General features: G+C 38.6%; 1 protein-coding gene across 2 annotated transcripts in view; it reads right to left on the bottom strand.

Annotated features, from left to right (window-relative positions):
• Positions 1–3,836: 3,836 nt before the first annotated feature.
• LOC138748772 (pendrin-like) overlaps positions 3,837–23,726 on the bottom strand; it is a 49,911-nt gene continuing 30,021 nt past the window's right edge. The window contains exons 11-20 of one of the 2 annotated variants that reach the window (XM_069909485.1): positions 19,376–19,471; positions 18,767–18,873; positions 18,598–18,667; positions 18,412–18,504; positions 18,232–18,327; positions 16,629–16,859; positions 15,534–15,588; positions 14,574–14,719; positions 12,041–12,118; positions 3,837–5,877 (exon numbers count right to left, since the gene is read on the bottom strand). In XM_069909485.1, coding sequence (XP_069765586.1) covers positions 5,854–5,877; positions 12,041–12,118; positions 14,574–14,719; positions 15,534–15,588; positions 16,629–16,859; positions 18,232–18,327; positions 18,412–18,504; positions 18,598–18,667; positions 18,767–18,873; positions 19,376–19,471 — 996 coding nt within the window. In that variant the 3' untranslated portion in view covers positions 3,837–5,853. Of the gene's footprint in view, positions 5,878–12,040; positions 12,119–12,546; positions 13,457–14,573; positions 14,720–15,533; positions 15,589–16,628; positions 16,860–18,231; positions 18,328–18,411; positions 18,505–18,597; positions 18,668–18,766; positions 18,874–19,375; positions 19,472–23,726 lie in introns of those variants that run through there. The other variant, XM_069909484.1, reaches the window with a different exon arrangement.

A 23,726-nucleotide genomic window follows, 5' to 3' on the forward strand; every position in this document is an offset into this window, starting at 1 on the left:
CCCTCTTTTCCTCCCCCTCACGTATACCCCTCGACTGTGAGAGGAGCTCTGGAAATGATCAGATGATAAATGGATGCATGGAAGTTTCAGGGAAGCACGGGCTGAGAAGTTACTGGGAAATATAGCAAATTTCTGCAGATTGATCCAGTCTATTGTCATCTACCCCTGGGAAATTATTCTATCAGAGGTAAGTGAAACATTTCAAGGTGTGCCATCTTATTGCATCCAAAATTCTTTCTGCAGTCATGATTTAGTTAATTGCCTTTCATTGTTAGAGAATGTTCTTGTCATGCCTCATGGTGAGAAGGTCCCACTTGTCTCTTGTCTTCTTGCATCGTTCAAAGACCTTGGCATGGCCTCTTCACCCCAGCACTTGCTATCTCACCGTTATGCTGAGGCCCCTACTCTGTTCAACGTTCCCGAGACATGGGTCACTGAATGCTTACGTACTTGAAGATTTGAGTATTAATGAGTTGTGTTAAACTTCAATTTGAGGAGCGGAGGGGGCAACAATTTTATCCACCCTCTGGATGAGACATTTCTTCATCTAAATCTAACCTTCTGATGATAGACTTCCCTATTAAAGGAAATGCTTCTCACAACATCCTCACACAATTTTACGTGTAAAATCAGAGCCCCCGAAATCTTCTCCACTCTATGGTAAATAAGCTTAGTCTATGCAGTCTCTACTGGAGCTGAAATGCTCTATTCCAGCCAATATGAATCACCAACATTTACTGATGACACAAAGATAAATAGGAAAGAGAAAGGGATATAAGGAGGCTACAAAGGGTTACAGATAGGTCAAGTGAGTGGGCAAAGCGAGATACAACGTGGGAAAATGTAAATTTGTTCATTTTGGCAGAGAAATTTACAATAAAGCATTATCTAGTGGGAGATTGGTGAGCTCTGAAGTGCAGGGAAATCTGGGTGTCCTCATGCATAGTTTAGCGGTTTTGGGTGCTGCAAACCATTAGGAAAAATAATAGCACGTTATTGATAATTGCTGGGGGAAATTAATGCAAAAGTAAGGAGTTAATGCTGCAGTTATACTACCCCTGAAATTACTTCTTCTCTACTTGTAAATGTCATCAGTGTCATTCTGAAAATTCCCTGGAGGGCAGGTTGTCTCATGAGGAAAAATTTGAACAGAGTGGGCTTGCATTCTGTGCCCAACATTGTTTATTACAATTTAAAGTGGTACATAGAATACATATGCCTAAAGTTAAACTATCTCGTTTTAATTCTGATGCGATAAATGCAAAATCTTTGAGGCCTCTCTGATTCATATGTTATTGGAATGTCCAAAACGACAAGAATTTTGGGAACAATTCTTTCAAACTTTATCAAAGGTTCTTCAGATGAAATTGGAACTGTGCTCTTTTATTGCTTTGTTTGGTTATTCTCAAGAGGAAAATATTTCCTTGAATTTAATTCTTTTACTTAATTGATAGCCAGGCAAGCAATTTTGAAGAAATGGAAAGACAGCTTAGCACCAGTTCATATGCAATGGGTACATTGTCTTGCTAGAGTTTTAATAAAATTAGATATATCATTACAAGAGAATAAGATGGGATTTGACAAGATTTGGGGCCATTTATAGACTACTATCATAATTTGAATACATAGGCAGGGGTGTTCTAGGGGTTTCCTGCCCGATGTCCGGAAGTCAAGACTCGATTCTTAACATATTATTCACTGGTGACTGTGTTCCGTGGGAGGGATAGGATTAGAAAGAGCAGGAATTTTCTTTTTTTTTCTATTTTCCTTTTATAAGTAGAAGAGATTAATCCAATTAAGATAATCAACAATGAATATGTTGTAATATTAGAATATTAGGTTAAGTTTCCATAAGAGAATTTCCATTTTATTTGAGCATTGTGTACAAGATGATGTACTTATGATTCATTATTCAGTATTGCATCATATAAAACTAATAATGTAGACAATATATAACTTGTAATATTTCTCAAAAATATAAAGTGGCTCAGTAAAATGAATGAATTAACTTCTCATCAACTTGTATTACTTCTTTCTTTGAAATATCAACTTGCAAACTCTGCTCAGAATGAAAATTATTACATATTTTATTCACGCTGAAACAGAACATTTGATGAAAATTGATCTGGATCTTAACCAATGATATAAGAGAGCCACGACATAATCAGAGAGAAAAAAAAATTAGCATTTCTAATTTGCTTTAAAAATTTAATAAAATTGATGCCAACTCCACATCACCAAAAAATCTCCATCATTAACATTTTAAGAGTTTTGATACAAACTTTTCGCTAATTAACAGAAATTAAAATTTTAAAATGATGAAGAATCAGTGTTCTCCAATTAAAGAATCAAAATATCCTCAAATTCTCAACTCTAAAGGGGAAGAAAGATTTTAGATGTCAAACCCATTTGTCTCACTCAAATTGATTTGATTTTAGTTGTTTTATTGGAGTGAGTAATACTCTAATATTCACAATTAAAATTGAAATACAAAGCCAATCTTAAAACCAACACCACAGATTTTCGAAAATATAATTTATATCTGCCACTAAAACAGATTTATTGTTTTCAGCAGTATATTTGATTAACGTTCTAAACATAATATTAATTACTTCTACTGGAGTTTTGGCAAAATATCCACTCCAGCCATTCTCAATGGGGTCACCATGCCCCCCTCCCACAACCAATCCCAGGGGACCACAGCACATTTAAGTAAAAGCCTTGTTTTCTTTTCACCTCATGTAACAGAAATATTTTTCTTGTTTTTTTTAAAATCATCATTAGGAGATGTATGGATGAAACTTTAACTTGACTGCTTCTCAGGGAAAGGGCCCCACAAAATTTGAGCAGAGTTCAAAAGGGGCCATAGCCCCAAAATGTTAAGAATGGCTGCACAAGGCTGTGTAACTAAATGACATAGATTGCCATAGAGTGGCATAGATTGTCAAAAAAAGGTCTTTAATACCCAACAATTTTGCATCCTTTGAACAAGTGGTTGCAAATTTAATTTATCTAAAATTCATTTTTTTAGTTATTTAAAATTTAGGCATTTTGTTCAATCCCAGATTTCTAATTTTCCTAGAATTCCTGAGGTGAATATTCTTGATAGATTTTTTGAACTACAATCTCATTATAAAGGTTTAATATTCTCTTATTTACGACAAAATTTAAGACAAGTTTGTTAATTAAAATTAAGAACACCTGGAAGCAAATTTGAACCTTTTAATGTCCAATGAGGGATGAAATGCCTGTTGGAATTTAAATTGGTTCATAGAGTATAAATGCCTAAAGTTAAAGTGTCTCATTTTTATCCAGACATAAACCTTCGATGTGACAAATGTAAAACAGGTGATGCCTTTTTAATTCATGTTCTGGACCTGCCCGCACTTAGAAAAAATTTGGAAGGTAGTTTTTCAAACTCTACTGGTTATATTTAAATTAAATTTGGAACCTAACCCAATAATGGCTCTTTTAGAAATACTTTGTGACGATAATGTAATACTAACCTCAATACAATGTCGCATTTTATCCTTTTCTTCATTAATGGCCAGACATGCAATTTTGATTAATTGGAAAAACAATATTTCACCTACACATGCACAATGGTTAAGGAATATTATATCTTGTTTAAACTTGGAAAAAATTAGATATCATATTCCAAATGATATGGGGCTACTCTCATAATCTTAAAAGTCAGTGTTGATTTGGAATTTTGGCACAGTGCTGCCTTTCTCTCCAAGATTATGCCACTTGTATTGTTCATTTTTTTCTTTTGAATATAAATAACAATATTTTAAAAAAGAAAAAATGTTCCCATTCACTTGTCAAATGCACAATTTGTTGATAATTTACTTTTATTTTTCAAATCTACAATCACAAACTTGTTAAAATCTTTCATCATCTTCAGTTCATACCCATCATTTTAAATGATTTGCCCATTTGAACTGGTTTTAAGTCTGTGGTGGTACACCACCAACCTCCTGCAGGGGGCAACCTCTGTCCCTGCAGGAATATAAGGGGGACAGGACTACACCTGGCTGGCTGTCAATCAGTCAACTTGAATGGATCAAGCTCCACCCGGTCAGGTGTCAACCACCGTCCGGGATACAAGCCTGCGCTGGCCTCAGAAGTCTCTCTCAGAGTTACTGCAGCTACAGCCAGCCTGGCTCTGTGGAAGTCTTTGTCTAACAGCGCACAACATAGTCTCTAAGGAATTCAATTATGGGTTGGTTAGAGAGAATTCAAGGTCTTGAATATTTGAGGCAACTGCTTTGCTGGCCCATGGGTAATGGAAAGTAGTAAAGTCAATGTTCATGTCTTGTGACTGGACGGCGCCCAGCCAGAAATAAAGGTGTTGTTTCTCCAATCTGCGGGTGGTCAGGGTGGGACAATATACAAGGCCATGGACTGACATGTGAGTGAAGAGGTGTGTCCCAGAATTGGTTGGCCACTGGGAGGTCAGCATGGTTGCGAATGGAGCGGAGGTGCTGAGCGAGTGCCGTAAAAGGTGGACCGGATGCAGTAAATAAGGGTTGCTTCATGTGAAAGGCCTATTTGGGGCCCCAGACTGTGGTGAGGGAGGAGGTGTGGGCGCAAGTATTGTGCCTTCTTCGGGCACAGGGGAAAGTACCAGGGGTGTGATGGGTGGGGAGGGATGAGTGTACGAGAGAATTGCAGAGGGAGCGGTCTCTGCGGAAGGCAGAGAGGGGTGAGGGAAAAATGCATCTGATGGTGGGATCCTGTAGTAAGTGCCAAAAATTCTGGTGGATGATGTGTTGGATATGGAGGCTGGTGGGGTGGTAGGTGAGGATGAGGGGAATTCTGTTTGTTGCATTTAGGAGCAGAGGGGACCAGGGCAGATGAGCAGGATATGGAGGAGATGGTGGAGGGGAAGACACGTTTGTGAAGAAGGCAGACATTTCAGAACCTCTGAACTGGAAGACCTCATCTTGGGAACAGATGCAGCAGAGACAGAGAGATTGAGAGAGGGGATGGAATCCTTGCAGGGGATTGGTTGAGAGGAAGTGTTGTCCAGTTGTTGGAGTTAAAGGGTTTGCAGTGTGTGTGTGTGTCTGAAAAGCTCATCTCCCGAGATGGAGGCAGAAAGATCCAGAAAGGGGAAAGTGTTATCAGAGATGGAACAGATGAGTTTGAGATCAGGGTGGAAGCTGATGAGCTCATCGTGGGTACATGAGGCAGCCATGATGTAGTCATCAATATACTGGAGGAAGAGTTGGTGGAGGGGCTGTTTCTTGCCTATGTCAGTTTGCAGTGTGGAATGCTCCACGAAGCCAACAAACAGGCAGGCATAGCTGGGACCCATGTGTGTACCCTTGGCTACTCCTTTGATTTGAAGGAAGTGGGATGAGTTAAAGGAGAAGTTATTTAGAGTGAGGAGGGTAGTGGTACAGGGTGACTGGGCGGGTCTTTGGTCCAGGAAGAAGAAAAGTGCTTTCAGACCTTCTGTGTGGGAAATAGTTAAAAAGGGATTGAACATGCATCGTGAAGATGAGATGATCCGGTTCACTGAATCTGAAGTCACTGAAAAGATGGGGGGCATGTCCCCTCCCCCCAACTCTTTCGTTCAGATGCTTGCCAGCATTTTCTCATACTTTGATGAATGGCTCAAGCCTGAAATATCAATTCTGTATCTTTGTCTTTGCTACATAAAGGGCACTGTTCGATCTGCTGAGCTTCTCTGGCATTTTGTATTTTTACTTCAACCACGGTGTCTACAGAATTTTGTGATTTACTACTAATAAAAATGGTAATTCATAACAGGTTACTGAACAGCCATCAGATACATGCACCTTGAAAATTCGTTGTGTTCAAGATCATCTGGATCACTGGGTTTTAATTGCTGAATCCAACATGGTCCTGCAGAGAAATATTTGAAATAAAGGATAGTTTTATTTCAGAACCAGCAATTTAAATTGGATCAATTAAAAAAGAAAATATAAAATGTGAAGAAATGCAACATTTAGAACAATGTCTTAAGGTTGACTCGAAGTTTTCCCAAATAATCTAATCCAGTAAATTGGTCACTAATCACAAGTGATCAGATGGGACCATCTGCATTTTTGGCGAACAAGTTGGTGACAAACACTGTGCTTGTTCACATGATCTCAAGTTAGAAATGGATGCGTGTGCACTTTAGATTTTGTGCATTAATGGTAAAATGACAAAGTAAAAAGCAGTGTGAAAGATCATCGAAGTGAAGTATCAACCCTGCGACTCTCTCCATAGATGCTTCCTGACCTGCTGAGTACTTCCAGTACTTGCTTTTTAAAATTACAGATTTGCATTTTTTTTTTCTGTGTGTGTGTGGTAGATTTACAGGCGATACAGGAGTTTGACACTATAGATACTATCTGCCTTATGGTAACTGACTGAGTGAGTGTTTTTTTTGGGTTAAATTGCACAGTTTAATTGCAAGGGCACCACAGTCCTGCCTCGACCAGTCATTGTGCACTAACCCAAATAGGTACTGAAGCACAGGAACAACAGCGGATAATTTTCCTCTTCCTCGCCCAGGATACATTGTCGACCAACTTAACAAAGCCCAATTTAATCAGAAGCAGGAATCTCAACTGAGCCTCTGAGTCTGTCACATGATAGAGGAGTCAAGGGCAAGGCAGCACAATTTAGGATTGAAAGGCACCCATTTAAAACAAAGTTGTAGAGGAATTTATTTAGCCAGAGGGTGGTGAACCTCTAGAATTTGCTGCCATGGGTAACCTTGGGGTCCAGGCTGTTGGGTGTATTTAAGGCTTGATGTTTTCCCATTTTTCAGTTCATTTTGTGTGGGACTGTCTCTTTAGGAGATTTAGTAAAAAGCCTGTAGGGTTTGGAAAGTGACTGTAAACTAGCAGCAGGTTTCGAAGACAGCATGTTCCAAAAAGTTGATACATTTGCAGAGTGAAAGGGAACAGCCCTGGAGAAGAAAGGGGCAGAGACCATGGGACCAGCTTCTTGAAAGGACAGTACACATTTTGTTTAAGAGTCCATTTAAAGAAGCAGGCACAAGAGTCAACAGCTCTTCAAACTCCTTTGCGAGAATGAGGAACTCACTTAGCCTCATTGTGTAGTTAAAGACAGAATGTCAGATGTCCTCCTTTTGCTTATAGAGACCACTTCGACTGACCCAAAAAAGGGTTTTAAAGTTGCAGAACAAACAATGGACCCTACTCAACTGACCCACAAAAGAGTAATTAAAAAGTGTCTCTGAAATCCCGCAACAAGGGTGTTGTGAGTAGTCAACATTCTGTCTCCCCGGACTTTCACCCACTTCAGGAACTGCTAACTTCATCTTAAAGCCTTGGTGTCGCATCCATTAAAGGCATATCTTTCTCAACCATCTTAAAACCTATGTGTCCCATGCATCTAAGGCCTGTGTCTCAATCCTCTAAAGCTTGTCAGTCACGTGTCATCAATGAATTTCTGAAACTGAACTTAAACTGCTTTCTAAGAATTAAGCCTTGAGCTGTGGTGGCTTAATGTGTTCCACACACACACCAATATATTCATGCATAGTTAAGAGTTTATGTTAGATAACTGTATATAAATTTAGTTACGTTTATTTAAGTTAATTGAGTAGGTGTTATATAATTGTTGATTCTTTATCGCTGCTGTCGTGTATGTAACAAATTGGGACTCTTCTGGGATCACACCAAATTGGGGGCCAAGTGATCAATTAATTGTCAATTTGATTGATTAGAATTTATTTTTAAGCCAAATTAAAGGCTTGTGTGTGAAACGATAGCAGTGATGGAGATTGATAAGTTCTTGGGATCGCCCACTCTTGCAGATTTCCAGGGGTCGAAAAAGAGCAAATTGTTGACCATCGCACAAATGCTGGAACTTGCGGTAAAACAATCGATGAAAAAGGCAGTGATTTGGGAATTTATAGGGCTTTATTATGGTCTTTGCCCTCAGACAGCTCCAAGAAAAATGCAGAGAACAAAACAAAGGACTCTACATCACCTTTGTTGACCTCACCAAAGCCTTCGACACCGTGAGCAGGAAAGGGCTTTGGCAAATACTAGAGCGCATCGGATGTCCCCCAAAGTTCCTCAACATGATATTCCAACTGCACGAAAACCAACAAGGTCGGGTCAGATACAGCAATGAGCTCTCTGAACCCTTCTCCATTAACAATGGCGTGAAGCAAGGCTGTGTTCTCGCACCAACCCTCTTTTCAATCTTCTTCAGCATGATGCTGAACCAAGCCATGAAAGACCCCAACAATGAAGACGCTGTTTACATCCGGTACCGCACGGATGGCAGTCTCTTCAATCTGAGGCGCCTGCAAGCTCACACCAAGACACAAGAGAAACTTGTCCGTGAACTACTCTTTGCAGACGATGCCGCTTTAGTTGCCCATTCAGAGCCAGCTCTTCAGCGCTTGACGTCCTGCTTTGCGGAAACTGCCAAAATGTTTGGCCTGGAAGTCAGCCTGAAGAAAACTGAGGTCCTCCATCAGCCAGCTCCCCACCATGATTACCAGCCCCCCCACATCTCCATCGGGCACACAAAACTCAAAACGGTCAACCAGTTTACCTATCTCGGCTGCACCATTTCATCAGATGCAAGGATCGACAATGAGATAGACAACAGACTCGCCAAGGCAAATAGCGCCTTTGGAAGACTACACAAAAGAGTCTGGAAAAACAACCAACTGAAAAACCTCACAAAGATAAGCGTATACAGAGCCGTTGTCATACCCACACTCCTGTTCGGCTCCGAATCATGGGTCCCCTACCGGCACCACCTACGGCTCCTAGAACGCTTCCACCAGCGTTGTCTCCGCTCCACCCTCAACATCCATTGGAGCGCTTACATCCCTAACGTCGAAGTACTCGAGATGGCAGAGGTCGACAGCATCGAGTCCACGCTGCTGAAGATCCAGCTGCGCTGGATGGGTCACGTCTCCAGAATGGAGGACCATCGCCTTCCCAAGATCGTGTTATATGGCGAGCTCTCCACTGGCCACCGTGACAGAGGTGCACCAAAGAAAAGGTACAAGGACTGCCTAAAGAAATCTCTTGGTGCCTGCCACATGGACCACCGCCAGTGGGCTGATATCGCCTCAAACCGTGCATCTTGGCGCCTCACAGTTTGGCGGGCAGCAACCTCCTTTGAAGAAGACCGCAGAGCCTACCTCACTGACAAAAGGCAAAGGAGGAAAAACCCAACACCCATCCCCAACCAACCAATTTTCCCCTGCAACCGTGTCTGCCTGTCCCGCATCGGACTTGTCAGCCACAAACAAGTCTGCAGCTGACGTGGACTTTTTACCCCCTCCATAAATCTTCGTCCGCGAAGCCAAGCCAAAGAAAGAATGAAAGAGAAAAACTTACATTCGGGGTTGAGATAGCAAAACATAGGTTTGCAGGCAAGGAAGCCAAAAGGCAAAGGAGGTTTGAGGTGGTCAAAGTTGAGAAACAAAAATGAGTTGAGCTAGAATTATGTTTGCGGTAGAGGAGGTCGAGAGACAAAGGCAATCTGAGTTAGAAAATCTTTAATTAGAGAACTTTATAGCTACAGTGAGGCAAAGGAGATTTGAGGAAGGATTGGAACCTTGGCAGGAATCGGCTGAAGTAACGGATGAGCATGTTGTAAACCCCAGGGTTAAGTTCGTGTCAAGTGGAGCCTTCAAGCGAGTTGAATTTATGCCAAGTAAAAACCTTCCAGTGGAATGTCCACGCAAGTTAGAAAACATATCGGGAATTAGTGCTAGGGGAAAAGATGAAGAAAACCAAGAAAAGAGAAAAAGCCTTCGGATCCCCAGTGCTACTATTGTAGGAAGCCTGGTCACAAGACAAGTGATAGCAAATTGTCCGTGTTCAGAAGAAAGAGAGGAAAGGAGGCAGCGCCTGTTGCCTGTATTCATAAAGTTGAAAAACCTGAAAACCAAGGGATTTACAGACCTGTTGGTAATATGAAGGTGTTCCAGTCTTTTGTGTCAGAAGGGTTTGGTTTCGTTGGAGGAAATGTCACCACAAGTGACAGTCCAGCCAGTCAGTGAGGAAACCAAGACTGATTTGAATACGTATCTGGCATGTACAGATGGTTCGGGCCAGAGTTCTGGTGGCAAACCTGAGAGTAAGGACTTGTCGTTGTCCCGGTGGTAGGGCAAAACAGAGATTCTTATCATGATGAGGGAAGGAGGAGTCTCTCTCTGAGGTGGAGATTAAGGGAGTGACACTTGGAGATATTAAAGTTAAGACTGTGTCAATAACTCTTGGTAGACAACAATTTATCAAATTTGTACAATCTTAATAATGTCCCCTTGCTCAAAAAAAGAGAACTTAAATAGGTGGATGAATTGCCTATCACATTGATAGGCAGGGTCATTTGTGTAAAAATGAATGTGATACTGAGGATCCACTACCTTTTCCAGACTTTGCCCGCAGCATTGCCCTGGAGACCCTTTCAAAATCTCAACACACAGGTAAGTAGATTCCATTGGAACAAAAAGGTAGCCATGGTCTCCATGCAGAAATTAACATGGGACTATAGTCTGGGTGGACTGAGATTATCAGATTTCAAAAATATTATTGGGCCGCCCAGTCGAGGTGGATCGTCTCGCACTTTGGCAGGAGAGGTACACCATCCTGGACACAAATTGGTTGGTGAGAAAGTAGCCGGAGAATTTATTTATAAGTAGGATGCCAAATTGTTGTTATCTAGCAAGGAGGACAACCCCTTACTAAAACATACACTATATGTGTGGAACAAAATTAACCAATGTATTGGCCAGAAGGTGGGGTTGTCTCCAAAAATCCCCTGACTAGAATAATTTAATACCATTGACTATTGATAACAAGATCCTGGACATCTGGTGCCAAAAGGGGATCACAGACTGTTAAGAATTAAATATGATTTGTCAAATAGGACACTTTTTTGCTACTTTCAGATAAGATCTTTCTTGAGGGACAAATTTGGTCCAACCATGGCCCTACCAGAGGGCAGTGACGTGGAGACTCTGATTCAAAGAGGGTCACAAAGAAAAGTTTATATTGGCAATGTGTTCCCCGTTCCAAGGGGAGGCCCCAAAACCGGGGCTTCATAGGACAAGGCAGAGAAAGGAGTTGGACCTGGGTGTTACGATAGATGAACAGTGCTGGATGGACCCGTGTCATGATAGCATGATAATAGACTGGTGCAGTACAACTTTATTCAACTATACCTCACGCCACAGAATTGAATAAAGGTAAAACAGAAATTTCAGATCAATGCTTTAGGTGGAGAACGGAGACAGGAACCTTTGTGCACTCAACCTGGTTGGGAGGATCTTTTGGGTAAAGCTAGGTCAAACCCAAGAGAAAATCATTGGTAAAGAGTTATTCCTGTTGGGAAACATCAAGCTGTCCAAATTTCAAATCCAATTTGTGTTGATCATTCTGGCAGTAGCCAGGAAGTGCAAAGCAGTCATCTGGAAGTCAGACTCTCATCTGGGCATTGGGATATGGAAATGTGTTCCCTTGGAGAAAGTTACTTATAAAGGAAAAAAATGAAGCTTTTTTTAAAATCTGGCAACCATACCTACATAACATAGGTGTAAGGATATAGTGCAATCCCCTGTGCTTCACTACCTTATCTCCCCCCCCTCCCTGCCCCCGTCCTTCCACTCCTGGGCAGTGGATGGGGTGGAGAGGTTCCATTCCAATCACGCTAAGTCAAGATGAGTAGAGACCTGGAGGACGGGTGTTGAGCTCCAACAGACCCTGTGGTTAATGTGTTTTTCTTTTCTTTTTTAATTTGTTATTTGTCCTTGGTCAGTGGCATCTTGTTTTTTATGTTAAAAAAGCATTTTTGCCTTTCCATACAAGTTAAATTTCTTTATTTAAATGGTTAATGTGTTCTGTTTTGGTTATTTTGTGTCATGGAAGGGAGAGGGGGGTGGGGGAATAAAACCAGATATTCAAAAAATGTTCAAATAAAAAGGAATGCAAAAGGCACCCAGAATACTTGAGGAGATGTTTGAGAGTAAGGTAGCTGTAACAGGAAAAACATTTCTGAAAAACAGGTTATTTACCCGATTCTGATGTTCTAGTTCTTCCACATGAACCTGCACTTCTTCCAAATGTATGTTTGATTCTTGCATGAGCGATATCTTTTAGGAAAAGCAGTTAACAAATTAATCAAATCTGGCCATATAACAACAGTAATGAAGGGAAGAAGATCTCACGACGAAACAAAACATAGTTTATTACCTTTGGCAAGGGCTAATTCTAAACCCGTTTAGCAATTTATGTCTGTTTTCCCCCAAAATTAAGTTGGTATTCAACAATATCTTGTTATTGATATTGAATATGAATAAACATTTCTTACCATTTACATTTCAGAAAGTAACAATGCAACATTTGTGACCAATCATCACACTCTGAGATGCCTCTCTACCCACTGCGTAACCGGAATATTTCCTGCCCCCCATCATGCTCGCAGGTGGCTCTTAAACATTTGTAATAGCAGAAGGCCAGTATTCTCAACATCAGAAACTTAGCTCACAACATTATTACAATGGTCCTCTGAATTATTTCAAACGACACAAGAACTGGTAGCGGCAGACATCTCTCAACTTTTTGAGAAAGATTTTGATGATTGTGTTCTCGTTAATGAATTAGAAATGATTAAAAAATTCAAAGTTCAGATTTATTGTCAAGAGTACACACATGACATCATTTACAACACTGAGAATCCTTTTCCCATGAGCCAGGCAGAGTTTTGACAAAAAAACGATACTCAAGAAGAGATATGTACACAAAAGAGAGAAATGTAAACCAAAAAAAAAAGTGCAGAATGACTGTGTAATACAGAAAATAAATATACATCAATTAATAAAATGCGAAGTATGAGTCCTTAAGTGAGTCTTTGATTTGGTTTGTGTTTGATCGTGGAGTAGTAGCAATTGTTCCTAAACCTGGTGGTACAAGTCCTGTGGCACCTATATCACTTTCCTGATGGCAGCAGCGAGACCTGGGTGGTGTGGGTTCTTGATGATTGCTGCTGCTCTCCAGGGCTTGACATTGGTGCCATCATACCAGGATTTGATGCAGTCAGTCAGCATACTTTTCATTACACATATATAGAAGTTTGTCAAGATTTTCAATGTCATACCAAATCTCTTCAAACTCCTGAGAAAGTTGAAGTGGTGACATTTGTGTGTTGGTCTAGGAAAGATCCTCCAAGATAGTGACTCCTAGGAATTTAAATTTGTTTGCCCTCTCCACCTCTGATCTTCCAATGATCAGTGGATTGTGTACCTCTGCTTTTCCCCTCCTAATATCCACAATCAGCTCCTTGGTTTTGGTTCTTGAAAGCGAGGTTTTTCTCAGTACGCCATTCAACCAGGTTTTCCGTCTCCCTCTTGTTTATCGGAAAGTTTCAACAAAGGATTTTGCACACAAGTGGATGTATTATGAACTTGGTAATTTTCATCCAAGAGTTTGATCTGCAACATATTAAACTCCATTCATAACAGCCACTTCCCTATCTTCAGTTTATTTCTCTTCTTCCCTCAAAATGTTAATATACAAACACTCAACAAATATCACTGGCTAGTCAAACCAGAGAGTCTGCAGTATTTTTTGTCTTTTCCTTCATGCAAACAGAATCCTTGTCTCTATTTTCTAGAAGTTATTCCAAATGGATATGTTCAGGTAGGAGTTTATGGGTCAGAAGGGCCTGTTGCTCTTGTGACAGATTATTATGTTTTTGGGAGATAAATTGGGGCAGATTTTTAGTGTAGGTTACATACAAACACTTCAAAACAGATCTTATTTAAAATATTGGAGCTCTGTTCATTCTAGACAGGCTGGCACCAAAAGCCCATAAAAGCTTTGGAGAGTGCCCACTAATGGATTGTTGTTTACAAAAAGGCAACAGATGAAAGAACTCAGAGCCGCAGGTTGTCTGGAGTGAAACTTGCTGTTCGAAGAGAGTCATGTGGTTTTGCAAGCAGAGAGAGTTAAACAGGTTTTCTCAGAGAGAGAGAGAGAGAGAGAGAGAGAGAGAGAGAGAGTGGGGTGGGGTGGGGGATTCAGTTCTGCAGTTTAACAGTTAGCAGCAGCTGCTGGGACTGGAACAGGACAAGCTGGCAAGCTTGTGGAAAAATCCCATTTGGAAGATGGGTTGAGAGTACTTAGTTCAGCCTGGTCAAAGCCATTGTAGTTCATACATGAGGACTGGCTGTCTAATGTTTCACTTGAAATAAGAGAAACAAAAAGGAACTCTGTGGTGACCTGAGGAAAGAGGTTATTACCTGGAAAACCCCAATGGGGCAAGTTTCTTTGGCAAGAGACTGAAGTGGCTGGTTACAAGGGTGTCCAGTGAACAACAAATCTCTCTCTGAAAACCGACAAGAACCCTCCTGAGCGCTAACCATTTACCTTTCAAGCACCAAAGCCTGGTGAACTTCATAAACGTTAAATTCTGTGCACAGTGTAAGAATTGCCTGCAGCCAGTAAACTTGTAAGAATGAGAAGTGAGATTAGACTGTGAATCAAATAACTTTTCTGAACTTACATGCACATTACATATGTCATAAACAGACTAGAATTGTCACCTACCTGCTCAAATATAGGATCTTGTTCATCTTCGTGCATAGTTTGTGTGCGTGTGTGAACAACAGCATCATGAATGGTGAGGTAAAACATGTCCTTTTTCAAATTTTCATCAAAAAAGTCACATTTCTCCAATTTCTTCACAATGTGATCTGAAAATTAGAAGGCTCACAAGATCAAAAAAAAATCACTCAACTTTGATTTTTTACCAAAATATATAATTATTTTGTAATTACACAATTGATTTACAAGGCATGTCTTTCCTTTACAAATTAAAAAGTCTGATATTTTATAAACCAAACCATATCATCAAAAAATGAATCCTCAGAAATAGCTGACAAATCAGTGATTGCCAAGAAAAGATGCATGAATCATGGGAATTAAAATTAACTATTTATCACTAGTTTGGAGTGCAATAATTTTGGGTATAATTATTATTCCTATCTACTAAACCAATCTAATAAACTGTTGTGGGCAATCTGACATGAAATGTGAAGTTCTGGATGAAAGATAGACAAAAATATTTTTAATAATTAAGTATGAAAATTCAAATTATTCTAGCATATGATTCTGAAGCATTCAAATTCTAACAAAAAAATTTACAAAATTAAATATCAAAACTTTTAAATTGAAGATTTGAAAATGGACTTCATTTTTCCTCGGAACAGCCATCTAGTCTCCATTCAACTGGAATGGGTTCACAGATTGCATGAACATACTGGGGGATTGCAACAAGTTGATACTTCATTGCCATATTTTAAACAGTGTTACAAATTCCACACAGAGGCCAGCAGCAGAAAAAGGCATGCCAAAATCTAGGACTCGCTTGTATGCATCCTAATGCTGGTGGTTCATCAAGGAGTCTCTGGCAAAAATCAGAAAAATTATTTTTTGCTCATCACACACATTTTTGTTTTTACTCTTCATTGTTTGTTAAAATTTAGTTCTTGTTCAAAATTCAATTACCTTCATATGCTGCCACATAAACGTTAATGCCTATTCGTTGAAATTGTCTGACCACCTGTAATAAATATAATCTACATGTCAGCAGTGCTACCTTAAAACACCATAGCTTCAACTTTACAAGACTTCTATGGAATACTAGTGTTTCCAGAACAAATTAATTGTTGATTGAAACCTAAACTAATAGCTCTCACACGCAGATATGTACCTTTTGAGAAATAAAAATATTGAAAGTGGAAAATGCAGACAAGGTATATGTGGGGAACCTTGTACACTCAAGACTCTGAAGGTTAATCAAATAAGCTCTTTCACAAGTTATAGAACTCCAATACAATAGCACACAATGAAAAATACACTTTTATTGAGATTACTATGTTCAAAATCTACACTAATTTACTCATCAACTGTTATACCTGGTACAAAAAGGACTGAATTTTTGAGAGACTGGGCTACATGCATTAGTTATAACGCATGTAAATGAAAAGCTAAGGGGGGGGGGGGGTGGTTTGATGAAGATGCGGAAACAGGAAAGTGAAGCAAGGAGGTGAAAGAGTTCTTTCCTCAAATTGCTTAACATCAAGGGGACTCAACAACACCTCATGCTTGAAGGGTTGCAAGTGGAGGCTTCAGGATTTTTCATGTTGGCCCTAAATCCGATTCACACACCTACCAGAGTCTCAGCAATACAAAATTGTTATGTAGTAAACTTCAGGTTTATGATAGATGTAGCTTGCATATACAAGTAGATGTTTCTCTGCTCCTACACATGAATGAACTCAAAACTTTTAATTTGACCATCCATATTTTATGAAAATGACTTAATTAGGAGTGAATCATTCTAATTTAATATCCAAGGAAATACATTTAAAATTCATTCAGATGCAATGGATTTAAAAAGCAAACACGAGAAATCTAAATTATAAATTAGCACTGGAAATACATGTCTACATTAATAAATAATATTTTGAGATAGCCTTTTCGCAAACATTTTCCCTGTCAAGATACTTAGTGGGAAGTTATGGTATTTGTAATTTTTTTGTTAATTTTTAAACTAAACTTTTACACTGGATACAAGTAACATTTTTTTTATTTATTTACCATTTTAAAGCTTCTGACTCCAACGATGTCCATAAATGACACTGCACTGAAATCAAAAACAAGACTGTGAATTGTAACTTTGGGGACCTGGATTTTGATTGGAAGTTCAGAATTCCAGTCAACTTGGATTTCCACTTCTTTTGTTGGAACATCTGGCACTTCTTCTTCCTGGGATTCCCCTTCATCCTCAAAACCCTCATTGGCAACACTTCCATCCGTTATAACCCCCTCCTACAGATGGAAAAGAAATTTTTGAAAGATGTCTGCTGGATAACTAATAACTTAGTTATTTATCTAGCTTAAACAAACAAGGGAAAATTATTTTTACGTACTTTCTAAAGAATACAGACATGAGAGGCTACAGTAATACCAGGATGATGTGAGGTTGTGCACTTTGATAGGAATTAGGACTAGCAGATGGCTGCTTTCAGCTAGATCTAGGTGTCATGGTTCACAAGACTTAGAAAGTAAACCAATAATTACAAAATTAAATGGTGTGTTGGCTTTTTTTCCCCTCAAAAGAATCCTGGGATTCTTGCTAATATTGTGCATGGTATTGATGAAACTGCATTTGGTATTGTCCATGTAGAGAAAATATGCATTGATTTAAAATAAAATCTGCTGGAGAATCTCAGCAGATTGAGTGGCATCAGTGGGGGAGAAAGGAATTATTGATGTTTTGGATTGAAACCCTTCATCAAGTCCTTACCAATTTTATAGATGTGATTATGGGCAGCAAAGAACATAAATATTCATTTTGAAGTTGAATGGGAGGGAATTCTGATTCACCCAAAAATGGTCAGCATTGGTAATTGATAGAGGAAGTGGCAGATGCACAAATATATAAATAAAAGACAGCCAAGACTGAGATGAAGCCATTGGAAGAATTATTGTGGTAAGTATGAGATACAACAGATTAGGGCCATAGAAATATTCTGTAGAGAGGCAACACAAGGAGTAGTAGCAACATTGAAGATAATGAAGATTTTAAAAAAAAACTTTAAAGCACTTACTGTATATAGACATGTATTAGTTGATACTGTGTAAAAGTTGACTCCCTTATTTTTGGCCCTGGTTGCCAGCCTATCCAAGCCACCAATGCCCCAGCCGACTGCCCATCTGAGCTCTCAACGCCCCTGCAATGGACTCTTGCCCAAGCACCAATAGCCCTCCCATCCAAGATCCTGATGCTCGATTCTTTCCTAGGCTCCAGCTGGCTGCCCATCCAAGCTCCTTATGCACCAACCACTCACCCATCCAAGCTCTTGGGGCCCTGGCACCCACCCAATTGACCTCACAGCACCCCAAACATGGATTCTCACCTAGGCCCTGGCACTCACCTAGGTTCTGGCTGCCTGCCCGCTGCCCACTGTGCGCCCAATATCCTGAACGCAGACTTATCTTCCAGTCCTGGAATCCCTCTCACCCATTCGAGCTCCCAACATCCATGTACCATGCAGGTACTTACCGCAGTCAAAAGTGTACTAGTCGACCTCTTAAATTTTAACCTAAAAATTGGTCTTAAAAATTCAACTATTACTTGCATGTTTATGGAACATTTGCCCTTGTTTTCTCATTTAGAAATAAAACTTGGTGTTTTTACCTTTGTTGCCCTTAATTGACCCTTCTTTATAAGCGATTGAATCTTCTTCAATGCTTTAGTTCGCTTATTGAACACTCGAACTGGATCAAATCCAACCTGAAAAGAATAGATTCATAAAAATGCAAGAAAAACAAATAAAAATAAAGAGATCTATACTATACAATTAAAGAATATACTCACAACGTGAATGAGTCTCTCTTTAAAATACTCCACACTTCCAAAAAACAAGGGTGAAGAAAATTTGAAGATCTTCAAACCTTTTGGTTCAACAAGCTGTTGAAACACAATTAAAAATATTCTCCATTAGAACAATATTTTAAATTTTGTTTTGCCACACAGAAAAAAAACCAATTTAAATACTCTTACATTTTTGTATCTCTTCAAATTCTTGTAAATGTCAGTGTTTGGTACGTTCCCTAGACCAGTAGAAAATGGGCTAAAAGATAAACATTGAATTTTATAGATGAAGATTCAATGCAGTGTATAATAAATAACACCTTTACATACAATAATATAATGCTCATCAAATACTTACAACTGGGCTCTGAAGACAACGGTAAGAAGTTCAAAGCACACACCTCCTAAAATACCAAAATCTAAACCCAGAACAATGGATGCAATGCATGTCACAATCCATATCAGCTGCAGAAAACAAAATAATGTTGGAGCACTGCATGATTTTTATTTTTTAAAAGTACTTAACTGGTTGAATTATAATTCTACGATTACAGTCATTATACAAACACACACATACACACAATACAGTTATTCAACGAAAGTGCACCATTCCCATTTCACTCTCCGGTACAAAGACATTTAGTCTGTTAAATTTCATCTTGTTTTGTTTTTAAGTAGTATTGTAAAATAGTTTCATAAAATTGGTTCCTCTTGGATGCTGCTCGTGGATGGTTAGATGCAGCTCGGGTAAAGAACCTTATTTTCATGTGATGTATGGTTCCATTATCATAACCAAAGCAAGGGTACATTCAAATTGATATATCACAACATGAGTAACTTAACCGAATACATCTTCCATTCAAGACTGGTGATAGCTTGCCTATAGCCAAATTTAAGAGTGTAAAGGCTCCATATTTTCAAGTAAGCAGTTTTTAAACAGATTGTATTACTTTTTATAAATACTTACGAAATCAACTTTGTTTTGCCTCCACAACACTGGAACGTCAAATACTTGCCAGAACAATCCCTTCAAATTGACAATGACAATTGCTGCCAGTACAGACTGGAAAAATATTTAAGAACAAATATTACAAAACTACACAAATCAGAATTACAGAAGATGAGAAAGAAATGGAAGAATTTTTGCTGAATGTTGAACTTCCAAAGCTGGAATAGAGAGAAAAGATAAAATTAGATACTCCCTTCACAAGGGAAGAAATCAAAAAGGCCCTTGGCACCATACAAGCTAATAAATCACCAGAAGAGGATGGATTTCCACCCAAGTTTTATAGACAATACAAAGAATTATTAATGCTCCTTTTAATGGATGTCCTGGACCAAGCTGTGGAAACACAAACCCTCCCGGAGTCATTCTCAACCATGATTATTACAGTGTTACCAAAAAAAAAAGAGGAGGGACCCACAAAAAACTGTCTTACAGACCAATATCCCTGTTAAATGCTGATTATAAGATATTAGCGAAAGCATTGGCTAATGGGTTAAGACAATACTTGCCAAAACTGATACAGTTCAAGCAGTTAAAGGAAGGCATTCCTCAAATAGCCTAGGAAGATTATTTAATATAATGCACATGGCTAAATCTGAATGAAATCCAAGTTTTACAGTATTCCTAGATGCAGCAAAAGCATTCAACCATTTGGAATGCCAGAGCATTTATAAATTGGATAAAAACTTTACACCATAAACCAAAATCTAAAACAACAACAAATAATCAAATGTCAGCAGTAAATTGAGTAGACAGGGATGCCTTCTATCCCCAGTGCTTTTTATTTTAGGGATTGAACTGCTGGAAGAGATCATAATAAGGGATTCAGATATAAAGGGCTTCAAAGTCAGCCAAGAAGAATGCAAAAATCTGTGCATTTGTTGATGATGTGCTATTGTATCTATCAGAACCAGCTAAATTTTTGAAAAAAATTACACTAGAAAAATATGGAAGAATATCAGGCAACAAATATGGATCAAAGTGAGACAATGCCATTAATAAATTTTACATACGACAAATACCAAAAAGAAGTAAATTGAAATGGAAGATGGACAGAATAAAATATCTTGGAATATCACCGACAATAACTTGCAAAATCTGTACAAATTAAATTATTCCTCATCTTGGGAAGGTAGAAGGAGACCTACAGAAATGGAGAAACTTACTGATGCCAAGACTGCAATACCTTTTTCAATCACTGTCTATTCCATTACCTAAAAACTTTTTAAACTACTAAGCAACCTATTAGACAGTTCCTATAGAATAATAAGGTACCAAGAACTGAATTAGAAAAAAACTGACCTGGGACTAAGGGCTAAGAGGACTTAGACTTCCAGATTTCAAAAAAAAAAAATTATCTTGCTGCCTAGGCTAGATTTCTTGCTGCCTTCTTCACCCCCTCCCACCCACCCCCCCCCCCCCCCGTCTTGGATTCAAATGGGAATGTACTCAATGGAGGAAGGGAAGCAAAGGACTTTATCTACAAATGGAGTTTCAAATCACTAAAGAAAAAGACAGATAACCCCATTCAAATACATATGATAAGAACGTTGCAAGAAATTAACAAATGTATAGGAAAAAAAGTAGGGATATCAATAAAATCACCAATGTGTAAATATGAACATGGTGTGATAGTACAGACCTATCACTAATGTATATAGTTACAGTATCTAGAGTGTAATGACTGTGCTTACAGCGATTGGCTGAGAGCTTAGCCACGCCTACTGTCTGGGCCTTAAAGGGTTGTGTCCCTAGCCAGGTCGGATCATTCCGGACTGGTCGGCCACCTGTGAAGAGCTCCTGTCATTTGCTAATAAAAGCCTTGGTTTGGATCAACAAGTCTTTGGTTCTTTCGACGAGCTCTACACATGGGCAATAGAATATTAAATTCATGTTGTGACAACAGTACAAGATATTTCAAGAACTGTTACATGGAAGGAATTCTTATGTCCTTTGAACAATTAAAACACAAATACAGAGTGGCCAATGGGACGTTCCTCTGTTTTCTCCAGCTTAGATTGTTTTTTTAATAATTTTTTATTTACTACTTCACTGTGAACTATGTTAATAATATATACAAATATTCATAGTCAAAATATACACAGTGACATTTTCATTTTCCCCCTTCCTCCCAGCCTCCCCACCCCCTAACTTAAAGCAAGAAATAAGAGAGAAAGAAGAAAAATAAACAAACAATAGAAGAACACAAAAGAAAATGAAATTATGTCATCCAAAGTTTCATATTTAAATATTTTTGTACTTGTATCTTATCACTTTAAATGATGGGGGTCTGAAATTTGCAGATTCTAATATATTCTATGTATGGTTCCCAAACTTGTTCAACTTGTCTTTTAGATTGTAGGTAATTTTTTCCAATGGAATACACTTGTTCATTTCTATGTACCACTGTTGTATTTTTAAGGTTGCTTCCATTTTCCAAGTTATCATTATGCACTTTTTTTGCTGCTGCTGCCCTGTCTAATTTTAGGCCGAATCCTTTATCTTCTATGTTGTTTAACAGGAAGGTTCTATTTAATATTAGGTTTAAATCCTCCCAAAAATGTTTCACTTTTGTACATGTCCAAATTGCAAGCAATGTTGTTCCAATTTCTTGTTTACAACAGAAGGATCTGTCTGATATTGTTGGATTCCATTCTTTTAACTTTTGAGGTGTAACATATAATCGATGTAGCCAATTGTATTGTATCATATGAAACAGAGTATTTATTGTATTACTCATGGTACCTGCACATAGTTCCTTCCACGTTTCATTCTTTATTCATATATTTAAATATTTTTTCCCCCAACCTTGTTTGGGTTAATACATTGCTTCATCATTTTCCTTGTATTGCAATTTGCTATACATGTTTGTAATAATCTTTTTTACTATCTCAGGGTCTGTAATTAAGTATTCATAGCAGCTACTCTCAGGTAATCTTAGGCTAGTACCCAACTTTTCTTTTTAAATAAGTTTTCAACTGAGTATGAAAATATTGTACCATGTGATATTCCGTATTTATCTTTTAAATGTTCAAATGTTAAAAAAAATAAATTGTCTATTGCAAAAAGTATTAATGGGTTTTGCACTAGTAACATTTTTGGTATTAGATAATTACCAGATAATCTTTTGCTCCAGATATATTCTCTTCTGCGGCGGTGTGAGCAGTGAGAGAGACACAGCCACCATGTTGAGGGTCATTAATGACTGTTTTTATTAAAATTCAGCACGCCCCTTTAAGGGCAGCATGAGCTCAGTCACCTGGTCCATTGTGACATCATAATCGCTGCCCAGGTTGGGCGCTGGAAGGGACGCTGGAGTCGGAGAGAAACCTCTGACGACACCATTTCCCCATGGCTGCCCCGCCACGTGGTGATACAAGCGGGGCCGGTTCGCCATGAGGATGTGTGCCGCCACACTTCCATTTTTTTTTTTATATAGTATTGGTAGATTGTTGTGTTGCACCAGTTTCTCATCCCATTTATAGAATAAATGTTCCGGTACCTTTTCTCCTAATTTACATAGTTCTATCTTGAGCCAATCCGGTTTTTCTCACGTTTGATAAAAATCTGATAGATATCTTAAATGTGCTGCCCTGTAATCGTTTTTTTTAAATTTTATTTTAATTTTTTTTTATTGTTTTTTAAATAAATCGAACTCTCCGCTGAATCTGAGCCGACAAGAACATATCAATCAGAGAATAGGTTTTATGTCTGTTTGAATAATCTTTTTATTTTGGATGTTTTCTCCATATATCAATTATCTTCATACTGTATCATGAATTGAATTCAATGTAAATTTAGCTGTTTTATTATTTATAGTTGTCTTCCCAGTTTTATCTATTGATGGGTCAAGATTAAAGTCTCCCCCTAGTAAAATGTGTCCCTGTGTGTCCGCTATCTTAAAAAAAATGTCCTGCATAAATTCCTGGTCATCTTCATTAGGTGCATAAATGTTCAACAAGTTCCAAAATTCTGAATAAATCTGGCACATCTTCATTACATATCTACCCGCTGGGTCTGTTATTCCTTTCTTCATCTTAATTGACAGATTCTTATCAACTAATTGAGCAACTGCCCTGGCTTTGGAATTGTACGATGATGCCACTACATGACCTACCCAGTCTCTCTTCAGTTTGCAGTGTTCTAACTCAGTTAAGTGTTTCTTTTATAAATGCTGTCTATTTTCTCATTTTTAAGTAGTGTCAGTAACTTTTTTCTCGTATGATTGTGAATTCCATTGATATTAATAGTCATATAGTTCAATGTACTCATCTTACCCATCTGTTTTCACCTCTCTCCCACCTCTTCAACC

This window comes from Narcine bancroftii, chromosome 13 (genome assembly GCF_036971445.1).
Source record: "Narcine bancroftii isolate sNarBan1 chromosome 13, sNarBan1.hap1, whole genome shotgun sequence".
Classification (NCBI taxonomy): Eukaryota; Metazoa; Chordata; class Chondrichthyes; order Torpediniformes; family Narcinidae; genus Narcine; species Narcine bancroftii.